Genomic DNA, 26,436 nt, shown 5'->3' with positions numbered 1-26,436 from the left:
TTTATGGACTCTGACTGCTGTGTGTTGTACATGGCGATTCTTTTTGTTGTACTACATTATTTTCAATACAGTAGCATACTTTAAGGTGTTTGGGAGCTAGTAAGTCTGGTGTATATTTCTAGGCAAATAAATATCCTATTTTATGGTATTGAAAAGTAACAGAAGAGAAAAAGAAAATATCTTTTTGCATATCAATTAAAGTGAATATAAGTATGAATTGGATTTTTCGGTGTGTGTGTTGAGATTTTTTTCTTTCGAAATAATATTTTGTTTTCAAAAAAATTGTTTTACAAATTGAAAAATATTAGATTTTCTTTGTAACAACAATATAATAAACACACACTCAGACATTTGAAGAGAAAAAGCATCTCACCCATTGGGTTGCAAATATATTTCGATTCGTATTATATGGGTATTTGAAAATTAAGAAGGTATACTTTTAGGAGCTTACATCCAACAAATTTCAATGGAAATTTCAAAAAGAAAAATTTAAATTAAAAGCTCTCTAAAACACAATCACAAATTGAATTGCCAGTCAGCTGTTACCGAATATTAAAATGTCCACAATGTTACACATTTCAACAAATAATAATGCCTACATTTAGGCTCTGCTTTACCATTATAATCTCCTTTGTAAATAATAATAATAATTTCCTGTTTATTTATTGGCATGGCTTTTGCAATGCGTACCGTTTGTTGTCAGTGACAAATTGAGATTAATTTCAATTTCAAAAACGGAAAGCTGATATTAATTTGTATTTAAATGAAATATTGTCATGGTTGAGATATTGCTGTGGATGTGGGGTATTAAATAATGAGGCAATGTTTTAAGAATAATACAATCTTAAAGATGAAAAATATCAAATGCGTTTAAAGAAGAGGAAATGTTTAAATCAACAAAAATGTTTAAAATGTTTAAAAAAACAAAAATATACATTTTTAAAAAATCTCTAAAAGTACAACTTATAAAATATTTTTAAGAAATCTACGCCTAAATGTAGACTGTTTTTACACAGTTTTAAGAAATCTATGCCTAATCGAAAAACATTTTTTCTAAATCCATGCTTATGTATAACCCTTAAAAAAATATTTTTAACAAATCTACGCCTAAATGTATACCTTATAAAATATTTTTAAGAAATGTACGCCTAAATGTAGACTTTAAACATATTTTTAAGAAATCTATACCTAATCGAAAAACTTAAATTTTTTAAATCCACGCCAAATTTAGACATTAAAAAATATATTTAAGAAATATATGCCTAATCGAAAAACTTACATTTTTTAATTCCACGCCTTTGTATAACCCTTAAAAAATATTTTTTAAAAAATCCACGCCTTTGTATAACCCTTAAAAAATATTTTTTAAAAAATCCACGCCTTTGTATAACCCTTAAAAAATATTTTTTAAAAAATCCACGCCTTTGTATAATCCTTGAAAAAATATCTTTAAAAAAATCCACGCCTTTGTATAACCCTTGAAAAAATATCTTTAAAAAATCCACGCCTTTGTATAACCCTTGAAAAAATATCTTTAAAAAATCCAAGCCTTTGTATAACCCTTAAAAATATCTTTAAAAAATCCACGCCTTTGTATAACCCTTGAAAAAATATCTTTAAAAAAATCCACGCCTTTGTATAGCCCTTGAAAAAATATTTTTAAAAAATCCACGCCTTTGTATAACCCTTGAAAAAATATCTTTAAAAAATCCACGCCTGTGTATAATCCATGAGAAAAAATTTAAAATCTACGACTGTGTATAAACGTTCAAAAATATTTTTTAAAAATCTTCGTCTAACCCTTGAAAAAATATTTTTAAAAATCCACGCCTAAATGTAGACCTTGTAAACATCTAGATTATCTAAAAGTTATTTTTTACCTATTCAAGGCATACATTTAGGAGTTTATGTTATTTACATTTTCCTTTGAATGTTACTGCATACTTTTAGGATTTCTATATTTATTTTTTTTCTTTTCCCTTAAATGTTTTCGAACATTTTCTTTATTGCAAAAAAATATCTGCTATTAAAAAACCCCCCTCCATTTAAATTGTCACCTTTGTAAAAGAAAATCTAATTTTAATCAACTTTATTTTTCTCTCTTTGTGCCACACTTACCTCTAAACTTTGTTGTTGTTGTTCTGCATTTGTGCTGTCATCATCGGCATTATCCTTGGCCACAGACGTTTGTTTTTGGTTCAAATGCATGACCAGACGTTTGTAATCCTCTTCCTGCTGTTCGGTCTCTTCACGCAGCTCCTGTACATAGACATCGGTCTGTTGTTGGCGTTCTTTGAGTGCGGCTAATTCCAGCTTAAGTTGTTGGAAATCACTACGAATTGTGGTTAAATCCTCCCAGCTTTGGGTGCGTGTGTTTACATCTCGCATCGCATTGCTGGCCAGGGATTGCAATTCTACAAGTTGTTTTCTCAGCTCGCCGACAGACTGTTGCAGCCATTCGATGGTGAGGCGTTCTTTGTGGCCGCCGTTGGCACCGATAATGGTGGTGCCCAGTAAATGGCCATTGCGTAGCTCTTGAACTTCACGTCTGAAATGGAAAGAAAACAAAAGACGTGAGAGGGAGAAGTTAGAGGGTAAGAAGTATTGAAATGTTAAACCCAAAGTGATTTATAATGTTGGTTGGCATATTTATATAAAGAAAACCATGTCAAGGTTGAGGGGTTTCCAAAAAACAAAAAAGGCAAGGAAAAGAAAAGTTAAATATCAAACAGCCTTATTTAAGGGAAATCTTAAATCAGAGCCTCCTGTCCCGCCCTGGGGGCTTCACTTCGAACACACAATACACGTGTTTTCGATAAACTGTTCTCCAGCCAGCCAGCCAGACAGACAGTTATGAATTTTTTAAATGGGTAATTACCACCCAGCCACCATTTATACCCTATACACCAGTGGCCTTAAAGTATGATTTACTATTTGTTTTCAACAAAAAGTTGTTGTTGTTTTTTTTTTTTTTTTTTTTTTTTGTTGGAACTGTTTAAATATTCAAACTTGTAATTGTTTTTTAAATAATATATATTACTTAAATTCTGAGAAGAGTCATTTGATATTTATTAAACGATAAAATAATTGTTTTTTGCTACGTACACAGCCTAAGGATAGGCTTTAACAATTTTTTTGGAAAATTATTTTTTTATTTTTCTCTTTTGCAAAGTTGAGCTACAAATGAATTTTTAAATACTCAAACAGAGTGATTTATTGTATGGCATTTTTGAAACGACCATAAATAGTACAGTTAGATTTGATGATGATAAATTTTTAATAGAGATTTTATTCATGGCATACCTTGGGGTGTTTACAATTAAGTATAATGTTGTTTATATGGATGTAAACTAAATCTTTTGTAGTTTATCAAAACAACAACAAAACATCATCAATTAAATTGCAATTAATCAGTTTTATGGATTTGTTGTTGTTGTCGATTTACAAAAAAAAAAAAAAACAAAAAAAAATTGAAAACAATCCCTTAAGGTATGTTTAGTTTATCCAACCAATAATACATAACAAATGGACCAAATATCCCGAATTTTTGCATGGAGAAGGGGATTGGGCCAAAGAATGAGCATGCCTGTTTCCACAAAGATCGGTCAATATTTAGTGGGTCAAATGGACCCTGAATTTTGTGTGAAAAATTACAAAATGTGTATTCTATGCCAAAAATATTTAGTCCTGAAGGACATAGATCCGAGAAGTTGATAGTGTATCCAAGAGGAGTGGTTGACCTTTAAATTGATACCTATTGTCGTATGTACTCGGATGTGGGAGTTACACGTAAATATTTACAGGTACTTACGTACTGAGATATTATTTAGTAAACCATAACAACACTAGAGGGCCTATATATAGCTCTGATAGCTTTGATATTTTTCATGAGGATCCAGGTATGGTCAGACAACGAAAAAAACAAAAAAAAATTGAAAACAATCCCTTAAGGTATGCATTAGTTTATCCAACCAATAATACATAACAAAGGCCTAATGTAGTTAAAACTAATTTCCTCTGCTTGTTTTTGTTGTTGTTCAATATTTTGCTAAAATCTTGTATGTCCAATGGGATATTGTTGTTATAGTCGTTGTTGTTCTGGGAGAGAGAGAGAGAGATTTATGTTTTTGCTAGATAATTGTTTTTCGTTTGAATCGAAGCATACTTTTGGGAGGATCAAATATTTAATAGTAATTGTGGGAAATTTCCACACAAAAAAACAATTTTGTTTTTCTTGGGAACTTGTACGCAGGAAGGAGAATTGAAATACTGCTTATCTGGTCAAGTGGTTTGTGGAGAGGTTTCTAAATCACATTAAAAACAATATTATCCTTTTCAATGACTTAATATGGTTGTTTTTCAAATGTGTGTATATATTGAGTAAGAAAACCAAAATCGAAGGAAGTTAGAGGCATATTCCAAACGCTTGGATTTTTTTTGTAAATATTTTTTTAAGGCTCTGAAAAGGCGAGGTACTATTAACAGGTGAGTTTTTTATATTTTTTTTTCAAGGACTATAAATTGCCGAGAAATTTTTAAAAATATATTTTAATGACTAACTAACATGTAAGGGTTTTTTAAATATATATTTATACCCTTCACCACACTGTGGTACAGGGTATTAAGTCTTTGTGCATATGCTTGTAACAGGCAAATGAAACGAGATAGACACATGGTTCCTTTTGAGAATATGCATAGAATCACTTTCTGAGTCGATTTATGCATGTCCGTCCGTCTGTCCGTCTGTAGATGTTAAATTGTAAACAAAGTACAGGTCGCATTTGTAATCCGATTTGGATGAAATTTGGCACAAGTCACTCATTTGGCCCAAGGACGAACCCTATTGAAATTGGGAAAAATCGGTTCAGATTTAGATATAGCTCCCATATATATTTTCGTCCGATTTAAGGTAAACGGGGCACCAAAGTCCCTCTATATCTTTCGATTTGCATGAAATTTGGCACAGAGTACTGAATTAGGTGCAGAATGATGTGTGCCATGTTTCGAGAATATCGGTTCAGATTTAGATATAGCTCCCATATAGAGTTTCGTCCGATTTAAGGTAAATGGTGCACCAAATTCCCTATATATCATTCGATTTGCACGAAATTTGGCATAGAGTACTGAATTAGGTCCAGAATGATGTGTGCTAAGTTTCGTGGAAATCGGTTCAGATTTAGATATAGCTTCCATATATAGCTTTTTTCCGATTCTATGTAAATGGTGCACCAAAGTTCCTATATAACTTTCGATTTGATTGATATTTGGCACAGCGTACTGAATTAAGTCTAGAATGATGTGTGCTAAGTTTCGGAAAAATCGATTTTGGTTTCGATATAGCTCCCACATATACATATATATTCGTCCGATTTTACATAAATGGTGCACCAATCTTCTAATGTTTGACCGATTAACACGATTTTTTGCACAACGTATCAAGTTGAGACTTGAATAACGTTATTGCGTTTTGTTGAAATTGTTGTAGATGCTGTCATAGCTTCCGTATGTATTTCGAAGGGATGTCTGAATGAAATTAAAATTTGTACAGTGCGCGACCGAATAACGTGTATTAATTTTGTTTTAAGTCGTTTTTCATAAATTTGTCCCATGGAACGAAGTCGACTTTAAATCTGCACGAATGAAATTAAAATTATCATAGTTTGCAGAAAGTCTTGCGTATGTTCTTTGGAGGGGATACATATGTACAATATACCCAAAGTGGTGAAGGGTATCATATAGTCGACCCAGTCCGACATTTCTGCTTTCCTTATTGGTTTTGATTTGGATTTTGTAAAAATATTTTTTAAGTCTCCACCAAAGATGAAGGAATAACAAAAAGGCGTGGATTATTTAAAAATATTTTTAGGGATACCAAAAAAGCGTGGATTATTTAAAAATATTTTTTCAGATATATTTCAGAAGTTATTTATCGGAAGTTATTTAATAATATTAAAAAGTTATTTAAATTCCATCGATGCCAGTTGCTACAGGTGTCCGTTGTACATTTGTCCTCTATTATCCTTTTTTTGTCCCTTAGGGAAATAATTGGAAAAAATCCTCATTTTCCAATGGTGCTTTTCAGCACAAGAAGAAGAAGAAAAAAATATTTAAAAATTCCTCAATTAAATGACCCTTTTGGTGAATTATAATTCAATTTTTGTTTTCGCTCTTATTTAAAAATCAACAAATTATCCCTATCTTCGAACAAAAAAAAAGGTCATCATGAAATCATGGTGATGTGGCAGGGGAGAATGAACATAAAAATAAATGAAACGAAAACTAAATTTTCAGGAACCACTTGCCGAGGTTTGTTTTGTGCTATGCATCATTAGAATTCGAAGTGTATTGTTGTTATGAAGGACTTTTCAATAGGAATAACTTTATTTGTTTGGTAATTTGTTTTGGGGAGTGGGAAGGAAGGGTTGCTATGTCGGAAGAAAGAACTTTGGAAAAAAAGTTTTAAAAAATCTACGTTTAATTCAAGTTCTTTATAAAAATAATTTTAAGAACTCTACGTTTATGTTAGGTCCTTGAAATAAAATTAAAAAAAAATCTACGGTTATATTAGGGGCTGGAAAATAAATATTTTAAAAAATCTGCGCATCGCTAAGGTCCTTGACAACTTTTTATACCCTACACAACTATGTTGTCAGGGTATTATTGCATTGTGCAGCCCCAAGAGTTTGTAACGCCACGAAATATTGGTCCTATGCCCGCCTTTAAGTATACCGATCGTCATATCTCAACTAGCTAAGTCGATCTAGACATGTGTGTCCGTCCATCCGTCTGTCCATTATAATTTGTAAACACGACACAGGCCACAGTAATGGACCAATCTTCACGAAATTTTGCATGTAGGATGGGTTCTGGCCAATGAAGACCCCTATTGTTTTTGATAAAGATAGGCTAATATTTAGGGGATGAAATGGACCAAAAACTTTATTTATGTCTGATTTTCTGGTCGCTCCAGTGGCCACAGTTATGGCCCAAACATGCCTGTTTCCTCAAAGATCGGTCAATATTGGACTCTGACTTTTGTGTGAAAAATTACAACATTTTTATTCGATGGCATATATATTTACTCCTGAAGGACATAAACCCGATAAGTTGATAGTGTATAGAAGGGTATTGGGCCAAAGAATGAGCATGCCTGTTTCCATCCATCGGTCAATATTTAGTGGGTCAAATGGGCCCTGACTTTTGTGTGAAAAATGAAAAAATTGTATTCTATGGCATATATATTTAGTCCTGAAGGACATAGACCCGACAAGTTGATAGTGGTGGTTGACCTTTAAATTAATACCAATTATGTTGTCGTATGTACTCGGATGTGGGAGTTACACGTAAATATTTACAGGTACTTACGTACTGAGATATTATTTAGTAAACCATAACAACACTAGAGGGCTTATATATAGCTCTGATAGCTTTGATATTTTTCATGAGGATCCAGTTATGGTCAAGGACAACGCCTATAATTTTCTGTGATGATCAGATAAAAAATTTGGGATGAAGTGAACCGAAAACTTAATTTTTGGTGTTTTTTCGAGTCGATCTATAGGCCACAATTGAAAGCCGAACATCACAACACAACCCACCGTGAATGGAATCTTGATAAGTAATTAGAACGACTGTACAGAATATTAGTAATATTCGGAAAATATGCCAGTGAGTGCAAGGAAAAGGTGCTGTTGACCTCTAATCGGGCAACAGGGTGTAGATATTACGAAATATTTCCCAGGCTTGGATAAAAATCCGCAGAAAGTTACAGTTCCATGGTAGTTGTGTGGGGTATAGCATGGTCGGCCCCGTCCGACTATACTGGTCCGCTCTCTGGTTTTAATTTACGCTTATGTTGGGTGCTTGAAAAAATATTTAATAAAAATCGCTTACGTTAGTTCTTTGAAAAAAATATTTTAATCAATCTACGCTTATGTTAGTTCCTTACAAAAATGTGAAATTAATCCGAGCTGTGCTAGCGTGAACATATGATCACACTCATAAGACGATCAATAAATCATCTAAAAAACATGTACCAGAGCAGTGCTACTGTGAACACCTGGTCACAGCCCAAGAATTGATCCCGTCGATTATCCTGATAAGAAAAAAGGATACAAATCAAAATTTTGAATTCAGTGACCCACATTCTAGAGACGCTAAAAGTTTCATCGCAAAATTCAAAAAAAAAAAATAATTACAGTGCTATTCGGGTTAAGGCTCTTGAAAAATATGCATTTGGCAACCCTATTAATCAATAAATATTTATTCAAATTTAATTCCACTTCTGCTGCTTTGTTTTCCTTTTTTAATGATTTTGTTTTTTTTAGGTCTAACTGTCCCCCATGGTACTATATCCGTTTTATTATTTGAATTCGACAAAAAGGTATGGCAAAAAAAAATAACGAACTCAATAACTTTTCCTTTATTATATTTTTTGGGATATGCATTACGTTGCTTTGTTCATTTTCCGTTTTTTTTGTCCCAGGCTTTATTGTTTTCCGTTTCCTTTCAACAACCAACCAACCAAGTAGCCAGCCAGCAAACCAACCATCATCCTCTGGCCAAAACATTTGTTACCTATGATATATGGCCAACATATTAAATTGTTTCAAATTTTTCTGAAATAACAAGTTTGATGAAGTTTGAAGAGATCTGAGAAGCCCTTGATATAATAGCTCCTGTGAATATACCCCTTCTCTATTCCTGCACGTTCTCCTCCTTTACGTTTTTTTTCTCTTACATTTTTGGTTAAAAGCAATTTTCGTTTAACAAAAAAATGCTTCTTACCACAAGGAAACTGGAAAAAAATCTATAGCAATTTTTGTTCTTGTTGTGGTTATTGGAATTTTAATCTAAAGTATGTTTAATAACTTTTTTTTAGAGAAAAAAGTTCATCGACAAAGCTACCTTTTGTTGAGGGAAAAAATAAGAAGGAAAAAAAAACATCGAACTCATTCACTGCACTCACTCTACGAAATGAGATATTGTGAAATGAAAAATGAATTGTTCGGAAAACAAAGTTTTATAAAAACCAATTTCGAAAAATACAACAAAAAAAGCATAGGAGATGAAACTCTATGAAAAAAATCCTTTTGTTAAGTGGTTCAATGAGTTTAATCCCTTTAGCCTTAGAATGAAAAAAAAAAACAAAATAAATCCTTATTTTTATTATCCCCCTCTTTCATCTCCTCAATGAAATGAAATGCCATCACATTTGTAATAAAATAACATAAAAAATATTTTTTTCTTTTATTCTTCTGTTAAGTAACTCCATAAAGTATGCTTTAAATTTCTCTACTTGTTTTGCTTACGCCGCGCCGCAATGCTATGCCATAGAAAAATAAAGACATATAAAATTCTTAGAACAGTATTCGTTATTTTCATTTCATTTTTCATTAAAAAATTTTCTCTTTTTTTTTTTTTTTTGTAGCAAAACAAAAAGAAAAAGGAATCCCACCAGTTGGTGGTTGTCAAAGCCACAAAATTAAGCTATGAAATGAAACTTTTCCAAATTCAAATTTGTGAAAGTGAGATCTTAATGGTAAAGTTTCGCAAATGTAACTTTTATATATATTGAGGAATATATTTGAGTGTGTGTAATTTAATTATTGTTTGAGCAAATTGAAATATGTGAATGGTAGCGAAAGATAAAGAGAGAAATAGGGTGTCAGCTATAGAATGTCACGTCTAATCCTTTTTTTAATTCTCTCCTAAATGTAGGCTTTTAAAAATATGTACTTAAAGGTCCACTCCTAAATGAAAATCTTTTAATAACCAGTGAGCGGAGCAGTATAGTCGGACGGGGCCAACCATACGATACCCTACACAGCTACCACGGAACTTTAATTTTTTGCGGATGTTTATTCCGAGCTTGGACGTGATATTCCAGATTAGAGGTCACAAGCACCTATTCCTCACATTGACATATTTTCCGAATATTACTAATATTCTGTACAGCCCTTATATATCGTTAGCTAAAATGTAAAAAGGCGTAACTAACAAAAAATTGAAAATCGAAATTGACTTTGTCAACACATGTAGTTTATTGACATTCACAATATTCATTCAAAAAGTCAATTTTCAATTTTTTGTTAGTTACGCCTTTTTGCATTTTAGCTAACGATATACTTGTCCAGATTCCCTTCACCGTCGGTAGTGTTCTGATGTTCGGCTTATAATTGGAGCATATCGACTCGTACATACGACAATATAATTGGTATTAATTTAAAGGTCAACCACTCCTATTGGATATACACCAACTTTTCGGGTCTAAATATATGCGCTATAGAATACAAATTTTGTTATTTTTCACCCAAAAGTCTGGGTCCATTTGACCCGCTTAATACTGACCAATCTTTATGAAAACAGGCATGCATTCTTTGGCCCGATCCCCTTCTCCAAGAACAAATTCGCGATGCTTGGGCCATAATTGCGGCCTCTAAGCTCCACTCGACAAAACACAAAAACATTATGTTTTCGGTCCATTTCATCCAAAAATTATTATCTAATCTTCACGTTGTCCTTTACCATTTGTGGAACCTCATGGAAAAATTTCAAAGCAATCAGCGCTATATTTTCGCCCTCTAGTATGGCAATGGGTTACTAAATAATATCTCAATACGTAAGCACCTGTAAATATTTAAGTGTAACTCCCGCATCCGAATACACACGACAATATAATTGGTATCAATTTAAAGGTCAACCACTCTTCTTGGATATACTATCAACTTTTCGGGTCTATATCTTTCAAGGGTAAAAATATTCGCTATAGAATACAAATTTTGTCATTTTTAACACAAAAGTCTTTATGAAAACAGACATGCATTCTTTTGGCCCGATTCCCTTCTCCATGTAAAAACCAGTAAGGAAAGTAGTAGTATAGTAGGATTCATCTGGGTATATTCAACAGATGAATCCTAACAGACGTCGCATTTTTAAAGGACCACTAAAATGAGATTGGATGCATTAACATGTCATTCAGCAACCGATACAACATTTTCCATTTGGTCAGATATAGAAGCTATATCTAAATGTGAACCGATTTTCGCGAAACTTAACACACATCATTCTAGGCCTAATTCATTACGCTGTGCCAAATTTCGTGCAAATCGAGAGATATATAGGGACTTTGGTACACCATTTACATTAAATCGGACGAAAATATATATGGGAGCTATATCTCAATCTGAACCGATATTCAGGAAACTTAACACACATCATTCCAGACCTAATTCATTACGCTGTGCCAAATTTCGTGCAAATCGAAAGATATTTAGGGATAATAAATGCGACCAGTAGTTTGTTCACAAAAATACATGGACGGACGGACAGACGGACATGCGTAAATCGACTCAGAAAGTGATTCTATGCATATTCTCAAAACCATGTGTCTATCTCTCTTTCCTTTTGCCTGTTACAAACATATGCACAAAGACATATTACCCTGTACCATAGTGGGGTGAAGGGTACAATCAGCGATGTTTGGGCCAGAATTGCGGCCTCTAGAGCGAACAGAAAAACCGACAAAAATTAAGTATTTGGTTCATTCCACCCCCCTAAATATAAGCCGATCTTTGCCAAAAACAATAGGGGCCTTCATTGACCAGAACCCATTCTACTTGCAAAATTTCGTGGAGATTGGTCCATAATTGTGGCCTGTATCGTGTTTACAAATTATAATGGACAGGCGAACGGACGGACACACATGCCTAGATCGAGATATGACTATCGGTATACTTAAAGGTGGGTCTAGGACCAATATTTCGCGGCGTAACAAACTCGTGGGGCTGCACAAAGCTATAATGTCCTGACAACATAGTTGTGTAGGGTATACAAATTCAACCCTAATGGCAGGCTTGGAAGAAATATTTTTTAAAAATCCACGCCTAATAGTAGACATTAAAAAATTATTTTTTTTAATTCACATATTAAAATTGTTTAAATTCACGCGTAATGGTATACTTTGAAAAAAAAAAAAAATTATATCCACACCTAATAGTAGACTTAAAAAAATTTTAAATCTCTGGCCAATAGTAGACTTTGAAAAGTATTTTTTTAATCCTCGCCTAATAGTAGACTTTGAAAAGTACTTTTTTAATCCAAGCCTAAGAGTAGACTTAAACAAAATTTTAATTCCCGCCCAATAGTAGACTTTGAAAAGTAGTTTTTTTAATCCTCCCCTAATAGTAGACTTTGAAATTTATTTTTGTAATCCTCGCCTAATAATAGACTTAAAAAATAATACCCCGCCCTATAGTAGACTTTGAAAAGTATATTCTTTTAATCCTCGCCTAATAGTAGACTTTGAAAATTATTTTTTTAAATCCACGCCTAGTAGTAGACTTAAAAAAATTTAAATCCCCGCTTAATAGTAGACTTTGAAACGTATTTTTTTCAATCCTCGCCTAATAGTAGACTTTGAAAAGTATTTTTTGAAATCCACGCCTAGTAGTAGACATTGAAAAATACTTTAATTAATCCACATCTGTGGTGAACCATTAAAAAAATATTTTTAAAAAGCCATAACTGTGTATAACCCTTAAAAAAATATTTTATAACAAATCCATCCCTTGACAAAATATTAAATAAAAGCTGACACTTATAAGAGCCTCTGACAAAATATAAAAATCCTGTAGTTTACAAAATATCCACCATGCTGTACATTTCCACCCATTAAATTACCAAAATAAATCCAATATTGGTTTCCGACCAAACTACATATTCTTTTTCGTTTGTTTTAATATTAACAAGAATAATATCCACTTCCTCGTATGTGTGTGTGTGTGTGTGAAATCCCATAACCATGAAAATCAACTTTCCCAGTAAACCATATGTAACCACAGGCCTTTAATTCACCCATTCGTTTATTCATTTATCTACTTGCCTTGTGGATAAGCCAACTTTCTCCTCTCTTCATTACAAATTCCAATGAATTGTTCTCCCTCTCTGCTTTGCTGTTGTTATTGTTGGTAGTGTTGTATTGTAAATCCTTTTTTTCATTTTGTCAATTCATCTTTTCAGTTGATTTAATAAAAATTCTCTTTGTCTTGTAGCTGTTGACTTATGGTCATGAATGGTTTTTTGGAGCTTCTCAATAACAATTGAGTTAAGTAAGAGGTCGGAATGTGAAGAATACATCCCAATAACTGGGATGTATGAATGTAATTTTTGGGGAGGATCTCATATATAAATATGGACATGAGATATACAATTCAACGTAAATATGAAATTCTATGTTCTGTGGTTGGGTACCCTGTGGGACAATAGGCTATTTGTGTAGTTCGAAATTATCATATGGTGTATATATAGCTTATGGACCCTTTGGAAATATATATATTTAATTTTTGGGGATTTAGTTACAACCAATAATGGGTATACCCACATATTGGCCAAATCTTCAATCTGCCAATTAAAAGAAAATTGTTCATTTATTCATGTCACTTTTAAAGCCGATATATCCCTCCATTAAATATGACTTCCTTTCACTCTCATTTTTCTCCTAATTTCCTACCAACACATATAACCTAAAAACCCACATACACATATATTGGCCAACATCTGACGTTACCATTTTTTTGAGGGGTTTTCATTCAATTATGCATGATTTAACATAATCCCCCTATCCTTCTCCATCAATAAATGTCCATCAAAGTCAATATAACAGTAGTTTGTCTATATCAAAGCGGAGAGCAAAAAGCTCCGACAACAACACCTCCAGCAATAAAGCTTAAGCCATTTCCAACATTTATAAGCCAATACTTATCAATAACAATCAACTTGGACACAACAACAGCCTGTCGGTCTGCCCTGTTCCTTTAGGCGGAATTTCCTCATTTTTTTTGGTAGAGGAAATATGAGAGCGAAAACGAAATTGCAACAATTTAAATACAAATTTGTTAGGGTTAGGCAACAGCAACAACAACAACAAAAAGGGGGAACAATATCAGAAATTGTATTTGGGTTTATTGATTGGGTTTTCTGTGCGGAAATCGATATGTTTTGAAAGGGATAGAAATGTATTTCGGACATAAATTGGGGAAACGTGTTTGAAGGAAAGCCACTTGGAAGGATATGGAATTCAAGTTAATAAACTGGATTTTTTTTTTCAAAGGATCAGCAACGTTATTGCCGCACTCTGCAACGAATATATCAATACCTAAAAACCTGTAAGAAAAGTAGTATAGTCGGGCGGGGCCGACTATCTAATACCCTTCACAACTTTGGATATATTCAACAGATGAATCCTAACAGATGACGCATTTTTAAAGCACCAGTTAAATGAAATTGGACCCATAAACATGCCATTCTGCAACCGAGACTAAATTTTTCATTTGGTCAGATATAGAAGCTATATCTAAATCTGAACCGATTTCCAGGAAACTTAACACACATCATTTTGGACCTAATTCGTTACGTTGTTTCGCTTCGTGCAAACCGAAAGATATGTAGGGACTTTGGTGGACCATTTACATTAAATCGGAAGAAAATATATACGGGAGCTATATCTAAATCCGAACCGATTATCACGAAACTTAACACACACCATTCTAGACCTAATTCATTACGCTGTGCCAAATTTCGTGAAAATCGGAAGATATATAGGCACTTTGGGGCATCATTTACATTAAATCGGACGAAAATATATACGGGAGCTATATCTAAATCAAAACCGATTTTCAGGAAACTTAACACACATCACTCTATACCTAATTCATTGCACTGTGCCAAATTTCGTGCAAATCGAGAGATATATAGAGACTTCGGTGCATCATTTACATTAAATCGGACGAAAATATATATGGGAGCTATATCTAAATCTGAACAGATTTTTTCAATAGGGTTCGTCCTTGGGCTAAATAAGTGACCTATGCCAAATTTCATCCAAATCGGATCATAAATGCGACGTGTACTTTGTTCACAAAAATACATGGACGGACGGACATGCGTAAATCGACTCAGAAAGTGATTCTATGCATATTCTCAAAAGGAACCATGTGTCTATCTCGTTTCTTTTTGCCTGTTACAAACATATGCACAAAGACATAATACCCTGTACCACAGTGTGGTGAAGGGTATAAATATTAAAAACAAATCTACGCCTACAATTAACCCGTTAAAAATATTTAAAAAATCCGGGCCTACAATTGACCCCTAAAAAATATTTATAAAAAATCCACGCTTAAAGTTGATGCCTAAAAAATATTTTAAAAAATTCCACGCCCTAACAATATTTAAAAAATCCACGCCTACAGTTGACCCTTGAAAAATATAGTCGGACGTGGCCGACCCTACGATACACTACACCACTACCACGGAACTCTAACTTTCTGCGGATTTTATTCCGAGCCTGTGCACTATTTCATGATATTTCCACCCTCTTGACCGATTAGAGGTCAACTGCACCTCTTCCTAACACTGTCATATCCTATAGATTTTCTATAGATCGAATCGAAAAAAAACACAAAAAATATGTTTTCGGCCCCCTTCATCACAAAATTATTATCTGATTATCATCGCAAATTATAGGCGTTGTCCTTGACCATAACTGGATACTCATGGAACATCTCAAAGCGATCAGCGCTATATTTCCGCAAATACAAATTTTGTAATTTTTCACACAAAAGTCGGGGTCCATTTAGCCGGTCAAATGGACCCCGATCATTGATCATTCTTTATCAAGACAGCCATGCTTATTCTTTGGCCCGATTTCCTTCTCCATGTAAAAATTCGGGATGTTTGGGCCATAACTGTGGCCTCTAGAACGACAAGAAAAACCGACAAAGATTAAGTATTTTGTCCATTTTATCTCTTAAATATTAACCGATCTTTACCAAAAACAATAGGGGTCTTCATTGCCCGGAACCCATCTTATATGCGTATCGTGAAGACTGGTCCATAACTGTGGCCTGTATCGTGTTTACAAATTATAGTGGACAGACGGACGGACGGACACACATGTCTAGATCGACTCAACCAGTCGAGATATGACGATCGGTATACATAAAGGTGGGTTTTAGGACCAATTTACAAACGTTGGGGCTGCACAAAGCTATAATACCCTGACAACATAGTTGTGTAACGCCTTATTTTTAAGAAACATCCACCTATATGATTCCTTGCAAATAATGTTTTTTTTTCTAAAAATTTAAATAACTACCTATCATTCATTTATGTTCTGAAATACGCCAAGTAAGTAGAATAATGCTTCGTCTGAGACTTCAATTCCCCTCTTCAGCATTCCTCCTCTAATTACACTTTAATTCACGAAAATATTCAATGTAACCCAAGGGCTTTGGAGCTCTTTTTTGTCACCATCTATCTACTAACCTTAATGTTTCCACTTCTTTGCGTAAATCCAAATCATTATTCGGGTTTGTTTGTTCATCCTGTGCTCCTGCTGCTGCATCGGAATGTTTGTCCTGCGTTATCCTTAGAGATTTACGTAAATTACGTTCCAGTAGCTCATAATCCTCGCGGCGACGATTCATTAAAACATTCAATTGTTTTGATAATAGACGGACCTGATCTCTTAACGATAATGACTGCATATATGAGTTGTTGTTATTGTCGTTGTCATCCTCATCATGGATGTTGTTCGTGTTGGATTGGCGGCTTTGTCGCGATGGCAAATGGATTTCATTGTCAACGCTGTTATCTGCAGATCCACCCTGGACATAATCAGAATCTGTTGCATCCTCACTGTTGTCGCTGTCATCATCATCGACAAAACGCAACAGCTCGGCACTGGGTTCATTGTAGCTGTTGTACAGGCCATTATCATCAGTGCCATCGTTGTCGCTGCGCAAAATATTTTCGGTCATTTGTCGATGTTCGTAGGCCGCCGAGGAGGAGGAGGACGCGGTTGCTGCCATCGATGACATTGTCGAGGGCATTGTGTTCATTGATTCCGTTGAGGTATCGCGCAACATGTTATTCATATCGATGATAACGCTGGCCTCAGACCAGCCGGCAAAACCGGACGTTATTAAGAGTTGTAAAGCAATTATGGGCATAATTAGCCCCAGATACCGGTACGCGTTTAACATTTTGTCACAATGACTTCAAGGGTTTGCTTTTTTCGTATTTATGTTTATTATAACTTTTTTTTAATTGTTTAGTATTTTTTATTTTCTTTTTCTTTTTAATTCAATTTTTTTTTTTCAAAATTCCTTTCAGACACTTCTATATAGTCACCATTCTTCCGTGTAATCCTTTTCCTTTTTTTCGTTTGAATTCCTAACACAATCAATCAATCACTCACAACACCACGCGTCGCAGTGTTGGTAATTTGTGCGTGTTTTTATGTGTGTGCAAAACACTCACACACAAACTCGCTTCAAATTTTCTTCCTTGTATTTCAAATTTATTTCTTTTTCTATTCTTCTCAAATATCCTTTATTTTCGCTTAACGGTTTGTATTACACGTCCGTTCGTTAAATGTTCACGACGGTACTTGCTTTAGGACTAAATTCGTTTCACTATTTCATTCGTCCTTTTATACCAAACAGAAACCGTACACACACTCTCTCATTGAACACAACACAACAAGAGTCACTCTCTCACAGAGTATGTGAGTGAGAGACACAGGTCCATATAAGGCGTGGATTTTTTAAAGAATATTTTTTCAAGGTCCATATAAGAAAAGAATATTTTTTAAGGGAAACAAGGTCCATATAAGGCGTGGATTTTTTAAAGAATATTTTTTCAAGGTACATATAAGGCGTGGATTTTTTAAAGAATATTTTTTCAATAAGGCGTGGATTTTTTAAAGAATATTTTTTGAAGATATCGTGGAAAAGAATATTTTTTCAAGGCCTGGATTTATTAAAGAATATTTTTTCAAGGCCTGGATTTATTAAAGAATATTTTTTCAAGGTCCATATGAGACGAGGAATTATTAAAGAATATTTTTTCAAGGCCCATATAATATTTTTTCAAGGTCCATATAAGGCGTGGATTTTTTAAAGAATATTTTTTCAAGGTCCATATAAGGCGTGGATTTTTTAAAGAATATTTTTTCAAGGTCCATATAAGGCGTGGATTTTTTAAAGAATATTTTTTCAAGGTCCATATAAGGCGTGGATTTTTTAAAGAATATTTTTTCAAGGTCCATATAAGGCGTGGATTTTTTAAAGAATATTTTTTCAAGGCGTGGATTTTTTAAAGAATATTTTTCAAGGCGTGGATTTTTTAAAGAATATTTTTCAAGGCGTGGATTTTTTAAAGAATATTTTTTCAAGGTCCATATAAGGCGTGGATTTTTTAAAGAATATTTTTTCAAGGTCCATATAAGGCGTGGATTTTTTAAAGAATATTTTTTCAAGGTCCATATAAGGCGTGGATTTTTTAAAGAATATTGGATTTTTTAAAGAATATTTTTTCAAGGTCCATATAAGGCGTGGATTTTTTAAAGAATATTTTTTCAAGGTCCATATAAGGCGTGGATTTTTTAAAGAATATTTTTTCAAGGTCCATATAAGGCGTGGATTTTTTAAAGAATATTTTTTCAAGGTCCATATAAGGCGTGGATTTTTTAAAGAATATTTTTTCAAGGTCCATATAAGGCGTGGATTTTTTAAAGAATATTTTTTCAAGGTCCATATAAGGCGTGGATTTTTTAAAGAATATATTTTCAAGGAGTGGATTTTTTAAAGAATATATTTTCAAGGCGTGGATTTTTTAAAGAATATATTTTCAAGGCGTGGATTTTTTAAAGAATATATTTTCAAGGTCCATATAAGGCGTGGATTTTTTAAAGAATATTTTTTCAAGGTCCATATAAGGCGTGGATTTTTTAAAGAATATTTTTTCAAGGTCCATATAAGGCGTGGATTTTTTAAAGAATATTTTTTCAAGGTCCATATAAGGCGTGGATTTTTTAAAGAATATTTTTTCAAGGTCCATATAAGGCGTGGATTTTTTAAAAAATATTTTTCAAGGTCCATATAAGGCGTGGATTTTTCCAAGAATATTTTTTCAAGGTCCATATAAGGCGTAGATCTTTTAAAGAATATTTTTTCAAGGTCCATATAAGGCGTGGAACTTTTAAAGAATATTTTTTCAAGGCGTCCATTTAATATTTTCAAGGCGTGGATTTTTTAAAGAAAATTTTTTCAAGGTCCATATAAGGCGTGGATTTTTTCAAAGAATATTTTTGGAGGTCCACATAAGGCGTGGATTTTTTCAAGGTCCATATAAGGCGTGGATTTTTTATATTTTTCAAGGTCCATAGGAGGCGGGGATTTGTTAAAGAATATTTTTTCAAGGCCTACCAAAGGCGTGGATTTTTTAAAGAATCTTTTTCAAGGTCCATACAAGGCGTGGATGAATATTTTTCAAGGTCCATACACACAATGCGTGGATGAATATTTTTCAAGGTCCATACAAGTGGATTTTTTTTTCAAGGTCCATATAAGGCAAGGTTTTTAAAGATATTTTCAAGGATTTTTTAAAGAATATTTTTTCAAGGTCCATATAAGGCGTGGATTTTTTAAAGAATATTTTTTCAAGGTCCATATAAGGCGTGGATTTTTTAAAGAATATTTTTTCAAGGTCCATATAAGGCGTGGATTTTTTATTTTAAAGTATAAGCGTTTTTATTTTTTGAAAATATTTTTTCAAGGTCCATATAAGGCCGGGCCTATATATTAACCCAAAAAAAAAAAACAAATTTAGTTTTCGGCCCACTTCATCCCAAAAATTTAATCTGATCATCACTGAATGTTATAGGCGTTGTCCTTGATAATACCTGGATCCTCAAAGAAAATTTCACACCGATGAGCGCTATATTTCTACCCTCTATTGTGGTAATAATATATGAATACGTAAGCACCTGTAAACATTTAAATTTAACTTCCACATCCGAGTACATACGCCAATATAATTGGTATAAATTTAAAGGCCAGCAACTCCTCTTGGATGTACTATAAATTTTTCGGGTCTATGTGCTTCAGAAGTAAATATATATGCCATAGAATAGAAATTTTGTCAATTTTCACACAAAAGTATGGGTCCATTTGACCCGCTAAATATCAAAACAGGCATGCTTATTCTTTGGCCCGATACCCTTCTCCATGCTAAAATTCGCGATGTTTGGGCCATAATTGCGCCCTCGGGCGCGACCAGAAAATCAGACAAAAATAAAGTTTTTGGTCCATTTCATCCCCTAAATATTAACCGATCTTTTCAAAAAACAATAGGGGTCTTTATTGGGTAGAACCCATCCTACATGCAAAATTTCGTGAAGATTGGTCAATAACTGTGGCCTGTATCGTGTTTACAAATTGTAATGGCCAGACGGACGGACGGACACAGATGTCTAGATCGATTCGAGATATCGGTATACTTAATGGTGGGCCTAAGACCAATATTTAACAAAGCTATAATACCTTGACAAAATAGTTGTGTAGGGTATAAAAATCGATTTTTTCAAAATCCACGGATGTGTTTTAGAAAAATCTATGCCTGTCGGTATTGCTTACGATTGTCCTTCCTGTTGGTACCCAATTCCTGTCTATAAAGAAAATTATATTGATTTTTGTTCGCATTGTTTTGTATATTTCCAAATTTCACATTGTTCCAAATTTCTTGAAGGGATTCAGTTTAGTACTAATCTCTTCAAACCAAAAACAGAAATTCTCTTTAAAAAGGGAGCACGTTTTGGGTCTATCTCAAATTACCCACATGCTACCAGGAGAGTTGCTGTTGTTGTTGTGGGTATTTGCAAAAACAAAAAAAAAAAAAAAAAATCCAAAACACAAAACGTGAATTCGTAGAACGACAGATGTTTCCATTCTGAGAGTAGCTGCTACTCAAAACAAAACACCAGCAGACGGCCTGCCAATGGGTTTGGCGGATTGCAAAAGGTAGGTAGCTAGGTGCCAGGCTGCCAGTGAGAGTCGGCTGTTGTGGCGGCGATTATTTGTTAAAATTTCACGTTTAGTTTTTTTTATCCATTTCTCTTTTTATTAAGCGTTTCCTTTTTAATTGTAATTCTGCTGGTGCTGTTTTGCATTTTGTGTCCGATTTCTGTTTTGCCAATTGTGTTACCACACATTTTTCAGAATAACAACAAAAACAACAACACAATCGAAATTGCAACAAACTACTGAGTAACAATAAAAATGCCAGCCAGAATAGGAAATGCACCCGCGCAACAGTTCGCTGTGGCCTCTGGCAGGGGTTTATCGCTTGACTTAATTTTCGGGAGGGGGTTCAAAGCCACACAACTATCTGCTACGCTGTACATTATTTTCTGCACTTCGTAATTCTTTCTTTGGTCTGGGGTTTTATTCTATGCCACAAAAACCACCAACTGTTCTTTATCCACCAATAAATGTGGGGGTAGTTTCCAGACAGTTTCTTGTCTTGCTGTTGATGTTGAGTCCATAGACCAGACAAGCTGACCGACCGACCCTTCATAATTCTGTACTTTTATTTTTTTTTTGCATATTCTGTTTTCATTGCCTTGTCTTGTTAGCTATGGCCACGGAAAATGCAGGTGGGCAGATGAGACCAACATCAACAAGAACACCAACACCGACAAGAGAGAATATGATAGGAAGCTTCTATTATGTTCGGAGTAGTTGGCATTTTGTTTATTCGTTAAATTATTAAATACGCTTGGCTGCACTTTTATGATCCCTCCGGTATTTAGTAGTCTCCTTTTGTTAACCTTTATTTTGTTCGAGAGTTGTTGAGTGTATGGGTGAGAGTCTTTATGTGTGTGTGTGTTAAGGTTGAGGTGGTAATAACAAAACCTGTCAAGATTTCAAGAAAACTTCATTTAATTGTTGTAAAACTTCCATGCACCATGGGAAGGGATGTACTATAGACCGTACAGAGGAACATCAGGAATTTTTCAAAGGTTATACATAGGTCTGGTTTAAAAAAATATATTTTCAGGGTCTACCAACAGTAGTGGATTTTTTAAATATATTTTTCAAGAAATAATTTGTTCACTCTCTTTAGACTTCCCAAACTGATTAGCTCCTCCACAACTCCTCCATGTACAATGTTCAATCATTTAACCGTTCCCGCTGTGCAACAAAATCGCCTACATGCAATTTCATTTGAAATCTTCCAAAAGAAATTCCTCCTATAATACAAAACACTGTTTTGTGCACTTCCACCACCCCTCATGTATGCATGTCGGCCATACAGTTGGTATTTACATTCTTGTAAATCCATTGCAACAGTCCTTATGTTTGTGTGTGTGTGTGTTCTGCACTGCAGGTCTCTTCAGCCGCACTTTAGATTAATGTCTATGACTGTTAAGGTGGTGATGGTTGTCTAGCCCTTACTACCACACACGCCCTACCTACCTACTGTGGTCGATGATTACTTGGCTTGTTGGCATGTCTTTTGCGCCAAATATCGTATCAAAGAAACGATGGACTGGAATGAGGAGGCACACACATACCGAACAAATAACTGGCCCATTTTTAATAATCCACCCTGAATTCTTGTGCCACTTGCAATTCTGTGTAATGATGCATTGCTATTGTGGTCGTTGATGTCTTTATTGATGGTGTTGTTGTTGTTCGGTGTTATCTTTGGTGGTTGTGAATTGTCATAAACACGGGGAAATATAATGCAACTTAATATTTATAAAAATCCATGCCTTGAAAACTATTTATAAAAAGGCCTTTTGATGGACCTTGGACCTATTTTTAAACAATTCACCACTGGTACTATGGGAGCTATATCTAAATCATGCAAATCGAAGGATATATAGGGACTTTGGTGCACCATTTACCTAAAATCGGACAAAAACATATATGAGAGCTATATCTAAATCTGAACCGATTTTCACGAAATTTAACACACAGCTTTCTAGATTTAATTCAGTACGCTATGCCAAATTTCGTGCATATCGAAGAATATATAGGGACTTTGGTGAACCATTTACATAAAATCGGGCCAATATATATATATATATATATATATATATACGGGAGCTATATCTAAATCTGAACCGATTTTCACGAAATTTAACACACATCTTTCCAGACTTAATTCAGTACGCTATGCCAAATTTCATGCAAATCGAAATATATATAGGGACTTTGGGGCACCATTTAAATGAAATCGGACGAAACTATATATGGGAGCTATATCTAAATCTGGACCGATTTTCTCGAAACTTGGCAGACATCACTCTAGGCTTAATTCAATACGTTGTGCCAAATTTCGTGCTAATCGAAAGATATATAGGGACTTTGGGGCACCATTTACATGAAATCGGACGAAAATATATATGGGAGCTATATCTAAATCTGAACCGATTTTCACGAAATTTAACACACACCTTTCCAGATTTAGATCAGTACGCTATGCCAAATTTCGTGCAAATCTAAAGATATATAGGGACTTTGGCACCTCATTTACATATAATCAGACGAAAATATATGTGGGAGCTATATCTAAATCGGAACCGATTTTCACGAAATTTAACACACAACTTTTTAGACTTAATTCAGTACGCTATGCCAAATTTCGTGCAAATCGAATGATATGTAGGGACTTTGGTGCACCATTTACATAAAATCGGAAAAAACTATATATGGGACCTATATCTAAATCTTAACCGATTTTCACGAAATTTAACACACATCTTTCCAGATTTAGATCAGTACGCTATGCCAAATTTCGTGCAAATCTACTTTGCATATAATCAATATTTTTCACGAAATTTAACACACATCTTTCTAGACTTAATTCAGTACGCTATGCCAAATTTCGTGCAAAAATAACACATGTCTTCCTAGATTTAATTCAGTACGCTATATATAGGGACTTTGGTGCACCATTTACATAAAATGGGAAGAAAATATATATATATAACACACATATATGTGGGAGCTATATCTAAATCGACTTTTCATGCACACATCTTTCCAGATTTAGTACGCTATGCCAAATTTCGTGCAAATCGAATGATATGTAGGGACTTTGGGGCACCATTTACATGAAATCGGACGAAAATATATATGGGAACTATATCTAAATCTTAACCGATTTTCACGAAATTTAACACATGTCTTCCTAGATTTAATTCAGTACGCTATAGGGACTTTGGTGCACCATTTACATAAAATGGGAAGAAAATATATATTTAACACACATTTTTCCAGACTTAATGCAGTACGCCATACCAAATTTCATGCAAATCGAAAGATATATAGGGACTTTGGTGCACCATTTACCTAAAATCGGACGAAAATATATATGGGAGCTATATCTAAATCTGAACCGATTTAACACACATCGTTCTAGACTTAATTCAGTACGCTGTGGCAAATTTCGTGCAAATCTAAGGATATATAGGGACTTTGGTATCCAATACGCTATGCCGAATTTCGTGCAAATCTAAGGATATATAGGGACTTTGGTGAAATCGGACGAAAATATTTTTGGGAGCTATATCTAAATCTGAACCGATTTTTCCCAATTTCAATAGGGTTCGTCCTTGGGCCAAATAGATGAGTTGCGCCAAATTTCATCAAATTTGAATCAAAAATGCGGCCAGGACTTTGTTTACAATTTGACATGGACAGACGGACGGACGGATATGCGTAAATCGACTCAGGAAGTGATTCTAAGCATATTCTCAAAAGGAACCATTTGGCTATCTCGATTCCTTTTGCCTGTTACAAACAATGCACAAAGGCATAATACCCTGTAACACAGTGTGATGAAGGGTATAAAAATCCATCACCGAAAATTGTAGGTGTTGTCCTTGACCATACCTGTAACCTCATGCGAACCACACCTCTGGTGTGGTAATGGGTTACGAAATAATAGCTGGATACGTAAGTACCGAGTACATACGACAATATAATTGGTATCAACTTAAAGGTCAACCGCCTCTGGAGCGACCAGAAAAACCGACAAAAATGTAGTATTTGGTTCATTTCATCTCCTAAATATTAGCCGATGGACGGACGAACACACACGTCTAGATTGACTCAGCTAGTCGAGATATGACGATCGGTATACTTAAAGGTGGGTCTACGACCAATATTTAATATATAATATAATACCCTGACAACATAGTTGTGTAAGGTATAAAAATCCACGCCTTAGGGTAAATATAAAATAGGTAAATATGAAAAAAAAATAAAAATATATATCTATCCCTCATCAGGTGATATGGCTAGTTTGTGGGGGAAATGATAATTAGAATTTCATTCAACCATATCTGTGCAACCACCCCTGGTCCGTTGTAAATAAATTTTATGAGGTTTGTATAGAATTGACCAACATGTAAACGCAGTCATGACACGTTGCCATTATGACCCCTTGTACAACAACAATTTCACCACAATAAACAGCAACAGTATATATACATATAAAAAATACAAAAGCAACAACAATTTTAACCTTCTGTCATTAGCATAAGTTTTCACCACAACCACCATCATCAACAACAGCAGCAGCAGTAGTAGTAGCAGTGCCGGTATCATTGTCAAGCCACCTAGCTGTGACTCCAAATGACTGACTCTCCGACTCTGGGTGACTAGTTGACTGGTTAGCAATGGGTTGTTTGGTTAGTGTTACATTTTCGGTTAACTTGGTTTTCCTTTTATGACATTTGCATACATTTTATTATTTTATTATATTTGATAGTGTAGTTGTAGTAGTAGTCATAGTAATAGTAGTGTATTATATTTAAACAAAGTCACTCACACACACGTGCACCTATGAACTACCATAGAATACCACTGTTCATTTGTTGATTGTATACGTATTTGTGTTTCTGTCGGTGTATTTGTTAACCCATAAATATACCTTCGCCCACAAAATTTACTACTAACTGGTAGTTGCAAGTTCATTCGACAATACGACACTCTCCAGAACATGGTAAATGTGTGTGTGTGCCTGTGTGTATGTTTATTTGTTTTTATGCATGCCACATATTGTTGCATGCATTATGGGTAGGAGGCAACAACAGCAACAAAACTGTATTTCATGAATAAAAAGTTGCATTTCATGCGTACCATGGATAGATTCAAACATTCTGGCGGGAATGTTGGGGTTGGTTTTTATCGCCCTTTGCAACCGGGGGCATTTTTTGTCTGGCCAATGTTTTATTGTTGTTGTTTATTTTGTTTCTGTGAATACGTTACATTTTTGCGTATTTGTAACTGAATACGAACCCTCCAAAGAATTTCAAATAATTATTTTTATACAATGTAGAAAAACAATTTTTACTAGTATTTAATAAAAGGTAGTAAATATATACAAGTGTTTAATAAAAAATATTGAAAAAAAATTTTAAATAATCCACGCCTATTTTAAAAACTTGCAAAAAATACTTTAAAAAATCCAGAATTTTGGGGATTTAAAACATTAAAAAAGAAAAAAACCATATCGATTTTGGTACCCTAAAAATGTTTTTAAAAAAGCCATGCCTTTTTATAGACCCTAAAAACA

General features: G+C 34.1%; 1 protein-coding gene across 1 annotated transcript in view; it reads right to left on the bottom strand.

The window, feature by feature from the left end:
• The window catches only part of LOC133335068 (protein scabrous), a 40,780-nt gene extending 23,768 nt beyond the window's left edge, over positions 1-17,012 (bottom strand). Inside the window, exons 1-2 of the mRNA XM_061543370.1 lie at positions 16,327-17,012; positions 2,115-2,548 (exon numbers count right to left, since the gene is read on the bottom strand). Of these exons, the coding sequence (XP_061399354.1) occupies positions 2,115-2,548; positions 16,327-17,012 (1,120 nt within the window). The remainder of the gene's footprint in view (positions 1-2,114; positions 2,549-16,326) is intronic.
• Between the last annotated feature and the right edge of the window lie 9,424 nt (positions 17,013-26,436).

Source organism: Musca vetustissima, unplaced genomic scaffold (assembly GCF_032173495.1).
Source record: "Musca vetustissima isolate MV318-11 ecotype Yass unplaced genomic scaffold, APGP_CSIRO_Mvet_v1 utg30100, whole genome shotgun sequence".
Lineage (NCBI taxonomy): Eukaryota > Metazoa > Arthropoda > Insecta > Diptera > Muscidae > Musca > Musca vetustissima.
The sequence above is the reverse complement of the archived record's forward strand: the minus strand, read 5'-3'. Positions and strand labels throughout refer to the sequence as shown.